This window comes from Neodiprion virginianus, chromosome 5 (genome assembly GCF_021901495.1).
Source record: "Neodiprion virginianus isolate iyNeoVirg1 chromosome 5, iyNeoVirg1.1, whole genome shotgun sequence".
Lineage (NCBI taxonomy): Eukaryota > Metazoa > Arthropoda > Insecta > Hymenoptera > Diprionidae > Neodiprion > Neodiprion virginianus.
In genome coordinates, this window is record NC_060881.1 from 28,590,393 (window position 1) to 28,606,058 (window position 15,666).

A 15,666-nucleotide genomic window follows, 5' to 3' on the forward strand; every position below is an offset into this window, starting at 1 on the left:
TCAAACAAATCATTGCTCAGCGTAGTTTTAGTGGATTGAGATTTCCAGATTCAAATAATACGTTAAATCAGTAATATGCTCTTGACTTTCGGGCTAATGAAAATACTCATACAATATTCGTCTGAGCAGTAAACGATTATGCAGAGAAAAAAAAAGAAAAAAATATGCAGAGACGTATAAAAATATACAGATTATTAAGAAATATATTAAAAAAAAAAAAATCGGTACGGATAATTTTACGTAATTTGTTACTTTTGAAGTATGCAAGCGGTTCAAAGCTTGTGAGAAAAATCAAATCTGTATCAAATTTGGAAATGAAATAATGAAAAAATTTGATCGATTGTACAAATCATCGTCATCATAATTTAGATTAATATTGAAAAAAAATCTTTCGGAGTCTTGTCGAATTTCTTTTCGTCGAACATATTTGACCCGATTTTTTGAAATCCCACCCCGCGTTGGTTCTTCCCATAATTACTTCCTGTGTTTTGTCCCTGTGAGTGTCTTTTATGGGAAATTTTCGACTCGCATACCTCAAAGAATTCTTACCAAGTAGCCGGAGCTGGTCTGGCCGCTGGCCGAGTGTTCGACTCGTCCCGTTGAAACCTTATAGCAGCGAATAGAAGCATCGCATCGCATCGGGAGGGTATCGACTCGCAAGACGTCGCGTCGTGTGGTTCGGTTTGGTTCTCGTGTATTTTTCATTGTAATCTCAGGTTACAGAGCGGCTCGCCCTGTGTTACGTTATTACACCGGACTTCCATAGATCGGCCTGAACAAGGCGCCGGTGCGGTTCGGTCAAGCCCTCTTTTTCGTCCCTGTCGCAGAATCAGGACGCTCCGCGAATTCTGGTCGTCAAAAATCCCCGGAATCATCGACGTGGATTAGCGAGTCGATATTGAACCGCGATTTAACCCGACGCCATTTTGGATAACTTGGAATCGATCTTGAAGCAAGCCGCGCAAAAAAGGTCGTGGAAAATAATCCGAAAATATTGTTTTTATCGAAAACCAACGGACTGTGTGACAGTTTTGAAATTAGAATTGATTAACGTTTCGATATCGCGCTTGATCTGATAGATTCATCTTTTATCCTCTGTGTAAAGAATCGTGGAGCTTGAGAAGGCTGTTTTAAATTTTGACAAATTTTGGGAATCTCCAATTCCTGCAAGGAAATTAACGTAAACTCGTTTTTATTGATGGTTTGAGGAACACTTACGTCAGCTTATAAGTTCGCCCACGATCTGACTTAACACGCGAGACTGTAATTCCTGATTTCGGATACCGAATACTCCTCGAAAGATCTGTTCACCGAGTGAAAGCGGCTGGCGAACCGTTCGCATGAACTCGGATATCTCCGGACACACACGCTGAAAAATTCAGTAACGGGAGGAAAAAATCCGCGACACGTATCATTCGCGTTTCCTGTACGACAAAATTGTAAAAATATACGAATCACCGTGTTCGCGGGGAATATTCGTCAGAGCAAAGGTGAGTCGCCGCTGTATGAAGAAGCCTCTTAAAAATCTGTCGTACTAAAAAGTGTGTGTAACGATGACGAGACGTTCTGACTCTAGGAATATATTGTGCGCAATAAAGATAGGAATAATAATTATTGAATACGGTAAAAACTGAACAAGATTTCAATTTTTTTTTTTTCTTTTCTCTTTTTCTTCTCTTTTACTCGCTAAATCTACAACATTCTTGACTGAAATGTTTATTTTAAACCCACCTGCAAATTCCTAGCTGCGTTTTATTTACCATACTTATCGACCGGAAATTTACTACACGGTGATTTTGTTTCCCGTTAAATACTCGATGACTATTTTGTTTCTTTTTTTTTTTTGTTTCGTCCTCGAGAGAAGAGCAATGAATTTTTTTGAAACACATAATTGAAGTTTTCCGTCGATTATTCACGCGTTAATCGGATATTTTCAAAAATTCTTTCACCAATTTAACGAGTTTGTTATTCCAACAGGAAAATACATCCGTTACCTCTGATTTAGATTTTGAAATGTGACCACGTATTGGAAAGAAAGAAAAATGAATTCGTTTTACCGTTTTCTTTCGTTATTTCGTTGGAAAAAGTTTCTATCCAACTGAATCGGCAGAAAATTATATACCCAGCTACGTGTTCGAAAAATTTAAAGATGTTGGCGTTCAACGATTAAAAATCTGTGTCCTACGTATTTAGAATCTCGACGCTGATGTTGCGGAAGAATCGAATAATCGCGAACCATTCCATTGGGAAAAAAAAAAAAAAAAACCGAGTACGCGTTGCAATCGCAAGAGGAAATAAAAACTCGTTGGTTATATTTTTTGTACCGAGCAACGGGTTTTCAAAAACAAAATCGGACCTCAAGACGGACGTCTGTTGATATCGAGTAAATCGATAGCGTAAACAATCGATGAGGACAGCTGTGGTTGAAACGCTGTCATATTACATACGCGTGTGCACGTATCACGTATGTGTGCACCATTCACTTCCGGCGAGAAAGTAAACAGTCGCGTTATTCAACTCCTGCAACAATATATCTTACCCGTTGTACGAGTATCCATGAACGTATCAGTCGATAAAATCCCCGCGATTAAACATTAGCTTGTACAACACGATACTGATTGTAAAACAGGTTGCTGTTACCGTTCAACACAAAATTGACGGTAATTCGAAGTGCTCAAATCCGGCGATTAATCCGGGAACTGTAACGTTACTTTTTTTTTTTTTCTTATTTGTAACTATTCCGGTAACGGGGGTGAAAAAACTCCCCAATCTTGTAAATTCCATCTATCCGGTACATCGAACGTCGAAGATCCTACACAGTGTCTCATATTCTTAGTTTTTTGGTAAAGAATCACGTGGGTGAAAAAAAAACCTTTTTGTTTTTTTTACTAACGAATAACGAAATTGAATTACGGTCGATGTATCGAGACAAAAACGTGAGCTGTTATCTTGCGGGAGGAAATTTGAATTCGTTTGGGATGTTTTTTCACTCCCCGTTGCGGAAATTGGAATACCTTGAAATTTATTAAGTTGCACGTTATACCAAATGTGCATAAAAACTTTTCAGCGAGAGTTTCGAAAACATCAAGAAAGAGAAGAAGTAGAGGAAATAGAAAGGGAACCGAATCGTTTGTCTTCAGCAGCAATGTGTCAATCGTCATCCACGAGTTCCGGTTCCGGTGTGAGATTCGTTTGAGGAAAATTAAGTCATGAGATGAACCCTGAGATGCGGAAGTACACGAAATTCTTTCATTGAAACCGTCAGCCATGGACATTAGCGGGGAGCGGATACCTTTGGTGGAGGGAAAGATGTCGAGGACAGTAAGGGTGTCTTACGCCCTCGGTCACGTATTCAATGACCTGGCAGCCGCGATGTGGTTCTCATACACGCTCCTCTATCTCCAGAGGATAGTGCTTTTCGAGCCGGTAACTGCGGGCGCGATGCTTTTGCTGGGTGAGTTTCAAGCTGGTCCGGAACTTGACTTCGGTCAAAGATTTAACCAATTTATTTTGTGAACAAAACGATATGGAAAATAAGAAAAAATACTAATACAGAGATTGATATTTGGGCTATGAGGGTGAAGACAACACTGTTGAATTCGATTGAAATTGTAGAGTATCTTTGCAACGCGTGGAAGGAAATAAAAAAATGAAATGGATTCGTGAATTCGAAGTGAAAGAAAAACCAAAGTTTTAATAAGCTGAGACCAATAATTTGCTGTTTTATGAGCTTTTTTCATCAATGGAAACCTGTCAATTCTCCCGATTTCACGAGGTTTGTTGGTCAATTAATAATTTATAAATAAAATCATGCGAATAACACAAACAATGGCTACGATTTTGGTATTACAAAATCAGAAGGAGACTGAGATTTTTCCAGATTTGCAGAAAAATTGTATAAACTTTTTGTTCTTAAAACAGTGGCATTCGAAATTATTTTTCCCAAAGTAATCAGTTGAGATTCTTTCAACAAAGTTCAATTCCAACAACTTTAGTTCCACCGTTTAGACCTTGGTTCCATATTGTTTTTGTGTACTTTAAATATGACCATTTCTGAACTGTGAAAAAAATATCTCATCACCGATCGGACTTCTTCATTCTTCAGGGCAAATCGTGGACGCACTTATGACACCGGTCTTCGGCATCCTGGTAGATCGCTACGGCAGTAAAAAAGCTTGGCACGTGTTGGGCTCGGTCTTGGTCAGCCTGAGCTTCCCCGTGATCTTCGGGACGTTCTTGGACGTGAGAAATCCATCCGCGACCTTCGTCTACGTTGCCAGTATATCCGTATTTCAAACCGGATGGGCGGCCGTTCAGATATCGCACCTTTCGATGATCCCTGCTCTCGCCAGATCTCAGCTGGCCAGAACCGATCTAACAGCAATAAGGCAATTATCATTTTACTCGCCAATCGGCCTCGGCCATAAGTCGATGTGCATAGCGTACAATCTTAATTACTTTAACCTCTTTTTAACCCAGTCGACATCGTGTGGTACGAAAAAATTCGAGGCTTCTTAAAGTGCTGCCTAATCGTTTGAGTACGCGGAGAAAATTCTTCACATCTTCCATTTTTGTGGATATGATTACTTTTGTCGACTATCACTTTCGGCTTCTGGTTTTCAGATACTCGGCCCAGGTTGGCGCGGCTGTAACAGTCTTCGTGGTGACCTGGATAATCCTTCCAACCCAGGGTGACTCGGTTGTCCAGGTGACGATAAACGACGCGTACAAATTCCGGGTGAGTTTCGATGCTCGCATACGTGAACACCAAGACGAAGTCGTGAGCCTGGAAAAACATCAATTGATCCGTGCAATTACCGATTTACAGAACATCGTGATAATCTGCACTGTGATCGGAGTGACGGCGAGTGTCTGCTTCCACGTCTTCCTCAAGGCGAGACACCTGGAGGACGGCTGCATCCCGCAGAGTCTGCAGAGCGACAAGAACGGCGATCGATCACCGCTGAGGAACGCGTCCTTGGCTAGTCGCAGGTATTGGTCAGGAACTACCCTCCTTTTAAGGGTGGCCCTCCTCTACGTCGCGAGCCGGCTCTTCATCACCCTCGCGATGGTCTACCTGCCACTTTACATCGAGGAGTCCGCCGTTGGTGGAAAAGAAGCTCTGGCCACCGTTCCATTGGCTTCATATCTCGCCTCCTTCGTCGCGGCGCTTTGCCTCAAGCACATGAACAGGTCCTGCGGCACTAAGGTTCAGACCGCAGTTTGATAAGTGATCGGAAATTAAGAATGACGATGATTGGTTCCAAAAATTAATCGGCAGATTTTTTAAGGCCTGTTATCTCATCGGAGCACTGATCGGTATCCTGGCCTCCCTGATCATAGAATTCGCCGGAAGCAGCACGGGGGTCGTTTACCTTGTGGCCGTTCTGATTGGGAGCGGAAGTTCCATCACCATGGTCACGTCTCTCAGCGTGACCGCTGAACTGATTGGACCACGAACGGAACGCAGTGCTCTTGTCTACTCGGTAGTGACGTTCTTGGACAAAGTGGTCACTGGGCTGGTGGTGATACTCATCGAGAAATTGTGAGTCATACCTACACGCGTTATGCTACAAGAATGTCAACAACTACTGTTCGTGTCACTATAAGAAAAAAAACATCGCTCGTTTCTTGGGACCTGCTACATGATCGTAATGTTTTGTGATCAGATACTGTCAAGATTATTTCAAATTATGGTCTGTGGAAGTCCACATTGCATTTTTGCTGGATACCTCTGATATGATTTCGATGTTTTGTGATCAAATCCTGTTGAGATGACTCCAAATTATGGTCTGTGGACGTCCGCATTGAATTTTTTCTGGATACCTCCTACATGATTACGATGTTTTGTGATCAGACACTGTTAGGATCACTCCAAATTGTGGTCCGTGGAAGTCGATGTCGCATTCTTGCTGGATACTTCCTAGATGAACACATTTTTTTGTGATCAGATACCGTTGGGATGACTTCAAACGATGGTTTATGGAAGTCCACATCGTCGTTTTCCTTGCACCGTACGATTGCGATTTTACTGACTTATGTTCTCCCTTCGCATGAACAGGAGATGCTTGGACAAGGGTTTGTGCCCCAGCTACTACCGGGACACGTTGTCAGTCGTTTGTGCAGCCTCGATGCTCCTGGGACTTCTCGCGTTAGCGTCTGTCGCGAGATGTCTGACTTGACGGCCAAGCTTCCTTCCAATTATGCACAACCCCTGAGAGTCAGCCCTCTGCGCTATTACCGAATTCAGCACCAATTACCTGGCCAAGTCCTCCGTGTCAAAAGCCTGCCAGGGAATCAACTACTCGACGACAATTGCAACTGCACCCCGAATTTATTCTTAGAAAATTGATAATCTTCACGGCGATTTTGTTTCGGCCTTAGCAGAAACCGTAAGTTTAATCGTATTTGAGATTGGATTTCCAAGATAAATTATACCGATAACGATAAATGTGTAATGATAAAATCTGCAGCGATTATATGACAATTTATACCACACAAAATACATAGAATTTTAACGGAATTTCAACTCTGGTTCGATTCTAAACTTACCAGAAGGAAAAAAAATATTAATTTAAACCTGTCTCCTTCCGTGCTGCCTCCCTCCATTTTTCGAGATTTTAGGAAAAATTCTACGTCACAATGAATCGCGAGATGTTTTCAAGCCTGGATTTCATTTCCTTCAATCCATGAAGGAAATCGGCATTGTTCGATTCAACAAACATTAATTATACTTGTAGTACTTGTTATTGCGATTCAACTTAACACTTAACACTCGCTGGTATTTCCATTCTTCAAATCTAAGTGATTCACTGATAAAAACGTTGGCTAATCGCGGCAATTTTTTTAACTCTTTTTATATCCGAGAACAGATTCTGTAATCGATTGTCGACCACAAAAGAGACTAATTGGAGAAGATTTCAGAGAAAACAGTGAAAAAAACAAGTTATATTTCTTAAAAATTGAGGAGCGCGTAGATTCAAATATGGCATTGTGCAATTCCCCATCGATGTTAAATCTTTTTCTTTTTTTTTTTATTCTATATAGAATATATCGATAGACAATACCATGTTTGACGTAGGATCGTTATAATCTTCATTTTATTATTACTAATTCACATATTCGTGATGTCGGATTTGGCACTTACGTAACTCAGGTGCCAGTCGTTACACCGAAGCTTTGTCAGCCACAGAGGAATTTTTATCTACACAGACAGATCGGAATATACTTGTGTAGATTTGTATCGGTTAAAAATCGCCCATATGCCAGTCATTACAATCTGTTACCGCATCACCAAAGGTCGCGATTAGTCTGTCAACAACCACGGTCTTCTCCGATGAGTACATAATCATGATCTAAAATATTTCTATGTACACACTGAAAAAAATTTCATTTCTTACAGTAACTAGAAAACTGATTTCCATTTTGTACCTGGAACTATATTTTTCGATTGTGGTGAAAAATGAAAATAGTTAAGGACCGAGCGGCAACCGGAACTAAAAGTTTCTCTCAGTGCGGTGACAATGTTCCAACAGTTTTTTTTTTTTTTTTTTTCTCTACAGGATGAACGTACAAGAATTTCACGAAGAATTGCGTAGTTAGGATTTTGTGTCGATGTCAATACGTCGACTGGGAGCTAACGCAGTCGATCGATTTTCAAACCGTTCCAAAAATAATACCCTAAGTCCTAATCGATGTCCGTGATAAAATGTAGCAAAGCATTATACACACGGTATTCGTTTCCAACTCAACGTTTCGCGTGTTGCCGCAGTTTTTTTGTATTATCTTTGTTTGCGCAAGCGGAAAACGTGTGTAACGAGCTAAACGGTATCTCGTACATTTGATTCATCATCCGCGAAAATTCCGCTGACATGCCTGTTGAATAATGCGCGAAGTTATGTTAAATTTCGCAATGCTTCTTTGTTCTTTCCCTGATATGAATATTGCGATTTTTCCCCCATCGAGTTGGGCGGAAAATGGGGAACATATCAAAGTTAGGAAAAGAAATGTCGGGATGAAGCGAGAAGTTGGAAAAAAGGAAAAAGCTGAACTCATATCGAACGTAAGATAAAAAAGAAACTTTAAAAAATGAGAAGAAAAAAAAAAAACGAGGAATAAAATTATACAGAGCCAAAAATAATTTTATTCCCACTCGCTTTTCGAAATGAGATATATTTTTTATTTTTTTTTTTTGCCCCGTAACATTTTTGTACAGTATCTGTTTATCGTACGATATTTGACCATTCTACTAAAAATGTGACACGCTGTGAATGTTTTAATCCTGCATACGTAAGTATGATTTGATACGTGTGGATACATGACGAGCTGATCCGAATTGGTTTCAATTTTGCGACAACTTAAAGCGGATCTTTATCAGCCTAGGACTTTCTATAATCACGTATGATTACGTGTCTATTCCTGACGTAACCGGCAAGTGTCACAGAACGCCTTGGACCATAGTACATATTTACGTTACGTAAACAATACCACGTTACGTAAACAATACAACATTACGTAAACAATACCACGTTTCGTACTTATCAAATACTTGATTCTCAGGCAAGTACACTTGTGCAAATGGATTCTGAAATAGTGGCCCACTTTTTCGAGAAGTTACTTTTTTCAATTGTCTAAGATTTCCGTTAGCCATTGATTTTGTTTTTTTAAACGTAAAAAGTTTCAATTAAAAAATTAAATTTAATGGTCAATGTATTATTTTTTCATTAGAAACCTGGGCCGAGTCTGCATTGACAACGTAAGTACCTTGTCGAAAAAATTAGTCGTCTCATGTTCCATTTCCCCTAATATACAAACAGTACGTTATGCGATGTTCCAGACGTTCTTGAACAAATGTGCCCAATACTGTCAAAATTTTATCAATTTATGATACTGAGATAATCTCGGTCAAGCATCAGATACGGGTGATCGTGGTGTTATAACTACGAGGTACTGTCGAAAAAACGACTAGTTACACGCTTGTTCTCACGAACTCAACATGGGCGAGTCGAAGCCGCACAAAATTTGGCTGCTCATAGTTGCCATTATCTTGCCAAACGCTGGCGGATGGGTCGGAGCTGCTCTATGGCAAGACAAGGACTGGTTCGAGGTAAGCTTAACCTTATTCACTTACACCTATGGAAACTTTGACATCACTTACACGCCAGCTTTGGAACGTTGTTACTTGAACAAAATTATGAGAGAAAATTTAGCAAATTTAACACTTCAGACATAGAATCCAATCTTAGTATTAGCGAAAAACGATGGAGGATGTGGGTGAAATTCTCTCAAGCAGAAAAAGCAAAACAACATTAAATACGTGTACGGGGTCTCTGAGAACCCAAAGTTTTTTCAATCATTCTTCATTTCACTTGCACAAAAAACCCTGATCCAAGCACGCGCACTTTAAAATTTTACGTAAAAGTCGGTTCTGGAGTAAACTCCGCTTGCTCACTGATATTTTTTCCAATTTCCACTTCCGTAGAAAGTAATGGTCTAATTTTTAGCGTTCCGACTTTTCTTAGATTTTGAATAGATTTAATAATCGAACACTGAAACGTTCGATAATTTTTACACGCTATAGAACGAGGTTGTGCAACCGTCATGGAGGCCACCAAACTGGCTTTTCCCAGTCGCTTGGACGATAATTTACACATTGATGGGCATCGCTTCTTACTACGTATGGAAAGAATCGCCGAGTAAGGAGAAGCTTTACCTTCCGCTCGGAGTTTACTGTCTACAACTGATCTTCAACTGGTTCTGGACGCCGTTCTTTTTCATCTGGCATCTCATCCTCGTGGTGAGTGTAATTCTAGGGACCAGATTTCCTCATCGCGGTTTTCATTTTTTTTTTTTTTTTTGCGAAGTCCGTTTCAATTCACTTGCAATAACAGATATCCGATTTCCGTATCCGTGACTTCTTATTTAAAAACAAACTTTTCTCCTCAGTCGCTGATCGACATCGTGATCCTGTGGGTGCTGATCGTTGTCATGATCTACCTGTTCTTCAGGGTTTCAAAGAAGTCAGCGTTAATGCTGGCCCCGTACATCATTTGGGTAACGATCGCGACTGCTCTGAACGCGAACTATTATCACCTTAACAAGGATCTCTAAGCCTTAGCTGTGATAATTGTGCAATTTATTGTACCTGTTCATAATTATATACTCATGAAACTGCGTCAGAGTAATACACGCGTGCGTAAAGAGTGAATTTTTAACGACTGCATGGTCCACCGTCTGCTAAAATTTAATGCGCATGCGCTGCGATCCGAGAGCAATCATTTGCCAGGGTGACCAACTGTCTCCAGACTCAAAAATTTTCACAGTTGTAAATCGAACGCAACTGACATCGACGACTGTGAAATTTTTTCAAGTCAAACATCGCGGCGAACTGTCGTATAAATTTGTAACGGTTGGTAGCCCTGGCAAACGGTTGCTCTCGGATTATAGCGCATGCGGTAATTAGAAATTCACTCTGTATAATGCTATATGACAAGAGTATGTGAAAAAGGAAAGGGAGCGGACAAACGATTAAGTGACAATCAAATTTTATATGATACTTGTAGGTTTGGTGATAATAAAATTAATTACTGACAAATCAAATTGCGACTAATGAAAACCCAATTCACCAATTACTATAATATTAATCCGCTTATGGTGAGCAGGAATTATATTAACAAGTCTGAATTGCGAATTTTTTAAACAAGCAATCTCGTCATCGTCAGAGACGCGAATGGAATCTTTAGAAACTTTGCACTTACGCAATATAATCACCGGAAACTTCTCTAGGCGGTCAAACACTTTTTGTGTCAACAAATGATAAAGGGGGGGGGGGGACTGAGAAAACGTTTCAGCAAAGTCATCGACAAGCATCACATAATATTTCGATACGGTTTACCTCCAGAGAGCCGGTGCAAAGTTTGCTTGAAAATTCTGATGAGATCATTGACTCTTTGTCGAAGTGTCGTCATAAGTCCTTCTTTTCATCTTACCGTATCATAAGACTTATTCCGATGCTCTGATAGATTACTTCAACTACACTTGTACGCACATTTAGGGCTGCCCTAATGATCATTGAATAAAGTTTGCGAGGTTAATCATGTTTTAGGCTTATCTGACACGGTAAATATTGTGAATCATCTTACTGTAATCGAGGGCACACATGACAACGCCGATAATGTAACGTCAGCTAATATCGATTAATATTTTAAGGTTCCGCGTTACTGTGTTCTTATCAAAATTTATTCCAACATCGCGATATTTTGAAAGCGAGAACCGCTGAACGCCGACTGACATCTCGTGGCTGTTGCGAGAACCTCGATTGATTGTTCTATTTATTTATAAAGGCTTATCGTCAGAGTTATGCTTTTGTTGCATTGTCATATGAAATTAAACTGGTTGATTTTCTCTCTAATTCGATGTTATCACAACGATACGGATGGTGAAAATTATTTTCAACCATGCACCATTACTCTCTAAATACGAAGCAGTTATATAATCAGCAGATGTGTACATATATGTATATATAGGTTAGGGGGTACAATTTTAGGGGGTATGCTAGTACAGGTATCAAAAGGTAGTAAAAATTACATACGTATAATACGTATTTCAAAGGGTTAAATATTCATAGCCATAAAGGCATAAGCGTAGGATGAAGGGTTGAATCTGCATGGGTATAAATTTGGTTACAGTGAAGGGAAGGTGGTGGAAGGAATTAGATATCTTTATAGTATAGAGAGATGTATAAGAATGTATAACGTTGTAATTTATTAGCTATCATGTTGGTTATTTAAATCGGAAGCCCCGATTTTTATAAACATGAAAGGATTGCTGAAATAATGTTATCAATCCAATTTTTTGCGGACAAAATAAAAATCCCGAATGCGGATAACATCGTTAAAGGAAATATCACACTTTATCGAGTTTGTACGATTCCACGGTTCATTATCCGCTAGGCATTGAATTATCCTAATAAGACCCTCATTTTTCCGATTAGATCTTGAAATTAAATGAGAATAAAAGAAAATACTTGAACGTCGCTTTTATGTTTTCACGTAAAATTTTCTGTACATAATGTAAACGGAACTTGTAGTTTGTGAAACAACGCCTTGTTTTCAGAGCAACAAAATACAGTTGGGCGTAATTTGTCAGTCCCAATGAATTGAAAAAAGAGGAGTTAAAAATTGTTAAAAAATTAGTGAAAAGTTACTAAATCGTCGGTGAATCAGCTTGTGTCGTATTTGAAATCTGAGAAACAGTCTTATAAGGATTTTTGGTGATCTTGCTCAGCAGAGCTCAAACTATACTCACGGAGAAAATGACGGGTAAATCGTCTTCTTCTTTTCCTTCTTCTTCTTCTTCTTCTCCACCGTCGAATCAATTATATTAATAAACCGTACACATCTATGTTATGTAAGCAATCCCACGTTTCGCACTTATCGAATACCCCTAGATTTCTGCATGTAAGTATTACGCCTGTAACGTACTTTCATCTTTTCGACTAATGCATCATACAGTGTCAAAATATTATCAATTAGCGATTTAGAGATTACCTCTGTCTAACTAAAATCAGCCCTGGGGGCTCGTTGCATTATAACTAGATCGTATCGCCGTAAGGACGTCCAGTTCAACCTCAATTCTCACTGACTAAGGATGGGCGAAAAGAAACCGGACAACATTTGGATATTCCTCTTTGCCGTTGTGCTACCAAATGCCGGCGGATTGGTTGGAGCCTCTCTCTGGCAGGACAGAGATTGGTTTGAGGTAAGCATTTCGCAAATTTTATCCACCTCTACACATTTTCTTTCTTTTTTTTTTCTCTCTTTTCTCTACTCCGTACGTGAACTGCGGAGCGTGAATCCATCATTTATAGACATTCCGTTGTCAAACCGAAAGAGTCGAAAATACTCACCGTCTTAAATATTTCCTCAAATCTTTAAGAACTTGGTCGAATTTTTTCATCGTTTCATATTTCAGCGCTAATTTTAGTTTATCGGTACAGTAACTACTTGATTCACATTTCTTTTTTTTTATTTATCTGTTGCTCATCTATTATCTTATGGTATTTCATTTCACCTTCGTAGTAATTCTTCGTAAAAAAATCTGCAAACGGTTGTTATTAAATCGTTTAGCAAAATATCTAAGGTGCTATGCTTTGGTTATTTAATTCTTGAAAAATTACGAACCCTGTGAAATAAAAATTTTTCTAGATCTTAGCACGACATTCAGCGAACCTGTTATAGAAGTGGCTTTACTCTTTATGCATTTGAACATGTTCAATTTCACCGTGATTCGAAATTGACTTGAATAATCACAAAATCACACTAATTTCTACTTCTTCAATGTCGATTCAACAAATCACATTCCTACCATCACGGACGATTCTTTCGCAGATCAGATATGATTGAATTTTGCTGAAAAGTGACCTTCATTGGAAATAAAACTCTTTCAAACGGATTATGGGATTTATTATCGGCGTAAAATTTTTCCCACCAGAATGAAGTAACGCACCCGTCATGGAGGCCACCAAACTGGCTTTTCCCAGTCGCTTGGACGTTGATATACTCTCTAATGGGGATCGGATCGTACTACGTCTGGAAGCATGGCGAGGGTAAAAACCTCTGGATCGCGCTCGGAGTTTACTGCGTTCAGCTGATCCTCAACTGGTTCTGGATGCCGTTCTTCTTCGTCTGGCATCTTTTGCTCTGGGTTGGTATAATTCTCAGGATCGGACCTCTCCGATTCGTTACTTTCGTATCGAACGAATGCTCGTTTACAAATATTTTTCAACTACATTATCTGTAAATAATTATTCTTCGTGATTTCCCTTCCCCATTCTATATTTCTCCCCAGTGCTAGATCCACTCGCCGTATTGAAAATACGCTTTTCCGCACTTGTGACCAATTGCACAGGTCTACGATGGAAAAGTTTTCCGGATACTTGCACATGATATATTCAATTTTTGGTCTACCGATACAAAACATCAACTCCGTTTTTACATATCACATAATGATTTTATTATTTTATTATATTATACACGGAGAGATACATTTCTCAGCATAACTCTGGCAAAATGAATATTTTTCAATAAGATTCAAAGGAGTGAGTAATCTAGTCAATTCATGTTTACTTCGTTGGTATGAAAATTCAGAGTTTGATAATGCGGCAAGCTCGGAAAAAAATGCCTGGAATTCTTTCAAAACTGTTGCTTCTAAATTTTTAGGCAACGTAAAATATCCTAATTGTTAAAATATTGACCAAGAAGTGTTCAGCAACTATGAAAGTTAGCGTATAATATGAGCTTGAAAGTTCACTGTATATTATATTGGCCCTAGTTTTTATATTATTGTAGTATTGTTAAAGTTTCTAATATAATCCTGATTTTATACCTAAATTCTACGATTTCAAACACGTAAAGTCACGGAAAATTGAGTCAATAAGAAAAAAAAAAACAAGTTTGTAGCTTTGTAGTATTATATGAAAATCTCGATAAAATAGGTAGTTAAAAACAATTTCAAAAAAACTGCGCTTACACCCAAGGTCGTTGAGATCAAATCTTACTAAGACTATTCAAATATCAAGGGTAAGAAGACGACTGTTAACCAGTGTAATCAAAACTTTAGATACAGGTAGTTTTATTCGATTTGACCTGCAGTTTACACCTATTTTTTATATAACAAAGTTTCAGCTAAATGTGACATGTGTGTATGTGACGTGATATATATCAAATGAATCTCGTTTTATATTACATTCAGGACTACTTTCACGTATATTAACAATCCAGTAAAAGAAATTTTAGAAAAAAATAAATAAATAAATAAATAAACGCAGGCTTGTTCTATTTAACAATTTTCCTCCACAGTCGCTGGTCGTGATCGTGATCTTGTGGGTGCTGATCGCCCTTACGATCTACGTGTTCTACAGGGTGAACGTAAAAGCGGCGTGCTTCCTGATTCCCTACATCGCCTGGGTCACAGTTGCTACCGGTCTCAACTCTCATTATTATCACCTCAATAAGGACCTCTGAAGAAATTTTTTTTATTATGTAATTTACCGTACCTGTACACGTGCCTGTATGACCAGTTGAAACGATATGTATGTTACGTAAATGAAAAACACGCGAGCCTTGGTTTTTATACCTATATGATGTATAATAGATCCAGTGATAATAAAGAAAAGTTACGTAAAAAATGAATAATCGATTTGAACGTGAACGTTGATTACAGGCGGAATTTTATCTTCCTACATTTGACACTGCCGGATTAATCCCGTTAGTGAGTCATTGATGAACGAGTAATGATGAATCCTCAAAATTTAAACAACAGTCTTCGAAGCAGCGGCTTGTTTCGTAATTTTACATAGTTGATAATTCATCGGAACATCATTTAGCGACGTAGATTCTATTTTTTCACTACGCTGTCATGAAAAACGTCGGAATTATCAGTTATACCCACATTTGCGTGAATAAATATCACTATCACGCAGCGTTTCATTCTTTGTCGTAATGAATCACAGTGAGAACGTATAAAATCATTGCCGTTTTTTAACCGTATTGGAAATTTGCACAGTATACAAAATCTGCGTCCAATTGTACTACGCTGATCATACGTAATTATATTACGTTGAATTCATAGTCAAGTGAATCAAGTTTCAGAAGTCGGAAGCTTTGC

At 38.9% G+C, this 15,666-nt stretch overlaps 3 protein-coding genes and 1 long non-coding RNA gene across 6 annotated transcripts; 3 read left to right on the top strand and 1 right to left on the bottom strand.

The window, feature by feature from the left end:
* Positions 1-642: 642 nt before the first annotated feature.
* On the top strand, positions 643-6,199 carry LOC124305080 (major facilitator superfamily domain-containing protein 12-like). Of its 3 annotated transcripts, XM_046764097.1 has the most exons (8): positions 643-1,490; positions 3,068-3,454; positions 4,106-4,388; positions 4,624-4,738; positions 4,829-5,209; positions 5,292-5,545; positions 5,670-5,796; positions 6,062-6,190. In XM_046764097.1, the coding sequence occupies exons 2-7, from the start codon at positions 3,268-3,270 to the stop codon at positions 5,776-5,778; spliced, it is 1,329 nt and encodes a 442-aa protein (XP_046620053.1). In that variant the 5' UTR covers positions 643-1,490; positions 3,068-3,267; the 3' UTR covers positions 5,779-5,796; positions 6,062-6,190. The 3 variants fall into 3 exon arrangements, with proteins under 3 accessions (XP_046620053.1, XP_046620051.1, XP_046620052.1); XM_046764095.1 differs by lacking the exon at positions 5,670-5,796 and having other exon boundaries at positions 645-1,490; positions 6,062-6,199; XM_046764096.1 differs by lacking the exons at positions 643-1,490; positions 5,670-5,796 and adding an exon at positions 2,571-2,660 and having other exon boundaries at positions 6,062-6,199.
* Positions 3,668-4,628, bottom strand: LOC124305081 (uncharacterized). Its single transcript, XR_006908320.1, has 2 exons — positions 4,465-4,628; positions 3,668-4,374 (listed from the first exon to the last, which is right to left on the bottom strand). It is a non-coding gene; the product is annotated as an uncharacterized LOC124305081 (long non-coding RNA).
* A 2,195-nt stretch (positions 6,200-8,394) lies between the features above and the next one.
* Positions 8,395-10,599, top strand: LOC124304692 (tryptophan-rich protein TspO-like). The gene is made up of 3 exons (XM_046763232.1): positions 8,395-9,106; positions 9,581-9,796; positions 9,946-10,599. The coding sequence occupies exons 1-3, from the start codon at positions 8,996-8,998 to the stop codon at positions 10,108-10,110; spliced, it is 492 nt and encodes a 163-aa protein (XP_046619188.1). The 5' UTR covers positions 8,395-8,995; the 3' UTR covers positions 10,111-10,599.
* Positions 10,600-12,601: 2,002 nt separating this feature from the next.
* Positions 12,602-15,191, top strand: LOC124304694 (tryptophan-rich sensory protein-like). Its single transcript, XM_046763234.1, has 3 exons — positions 12,602-12,759; positions 13,492-13,704; positions 14,859-15,191. Exons 1-3 carry the CDS (start codon positions 12,649-12,651, stop codon positions 15,021-15,023), a joined length of 489 nt encoding a protein of 162 aa, XP_046619190.1. The 5' UTR covers positions 12,602-12,648; the 3' UTR covers positions 15,024-15,191.
* The last annotated feature ends 475 nt before the right edge of the window (positions 15,192-15,666 follow it).

Coding starts and splice junctions, on each gene's coding strand:
- LOC124305080 (XM_046764095.1), top strand. CDS start 3,268: ATGGACATTAGCGGGGAGCGGATACCTTTGGTGGAGGGAAAGATGTCG. Junction 3,455..4,105: donor GGGCGCGATGCTTTTGCTGG/GTGAGTTTCAAG, acceptor TTCATTCTTCAG/GGCAAATCGTGGACGCACTT. Junction 4,739..4,828: donor ACGACGCGTACAAATTCCGG/GTGAGTTTCGAT, acceptor ACCGATTTACAG/AACATCGTGATAATCTGCAC.
- LOC124304692 (XM_046763232.1), top strand. CDS start 8,996: ATGGGCGAGTCGAAGCCGCACAAAATTTGGCTGCTCATAGTTGCCATT. Junction 9,107..9,580: donor AAGACAAGGACTGGTTCGAG/GTAAGCTTAACC, acceptor TACACGCTATAG/AACGAGGTTGTGCAACCGTC. Junction 9,797..9,945: donor TCTGGCATCTCATCCTCGTG/GTGAGTGTAATT, acceptor TTTTCTCCTCAG/TCGCTGATCGACATCGTGAT.
- LOC124304694 (XM_046763234.1), top strand. CDS start 12,649: ATGGGCGAAAAGAAACCGGACAACATTTGGATATTCCTCTTTGCCGTT. Junction 12,760..13,491: donor AGGACAGAGATTGGTTTGAG/GTAAGCATTTCG, acceptor TTTTCCCACCAG/AATGAAGTAACGCACCCGTC. Junction 13,705..14,858: donor TCTGGCATCTTTTGCTCTGG/GTTGGTATAATT, acceptor TTTCCTCCACAG/TCGCTGGTCGTGATCGTGAT.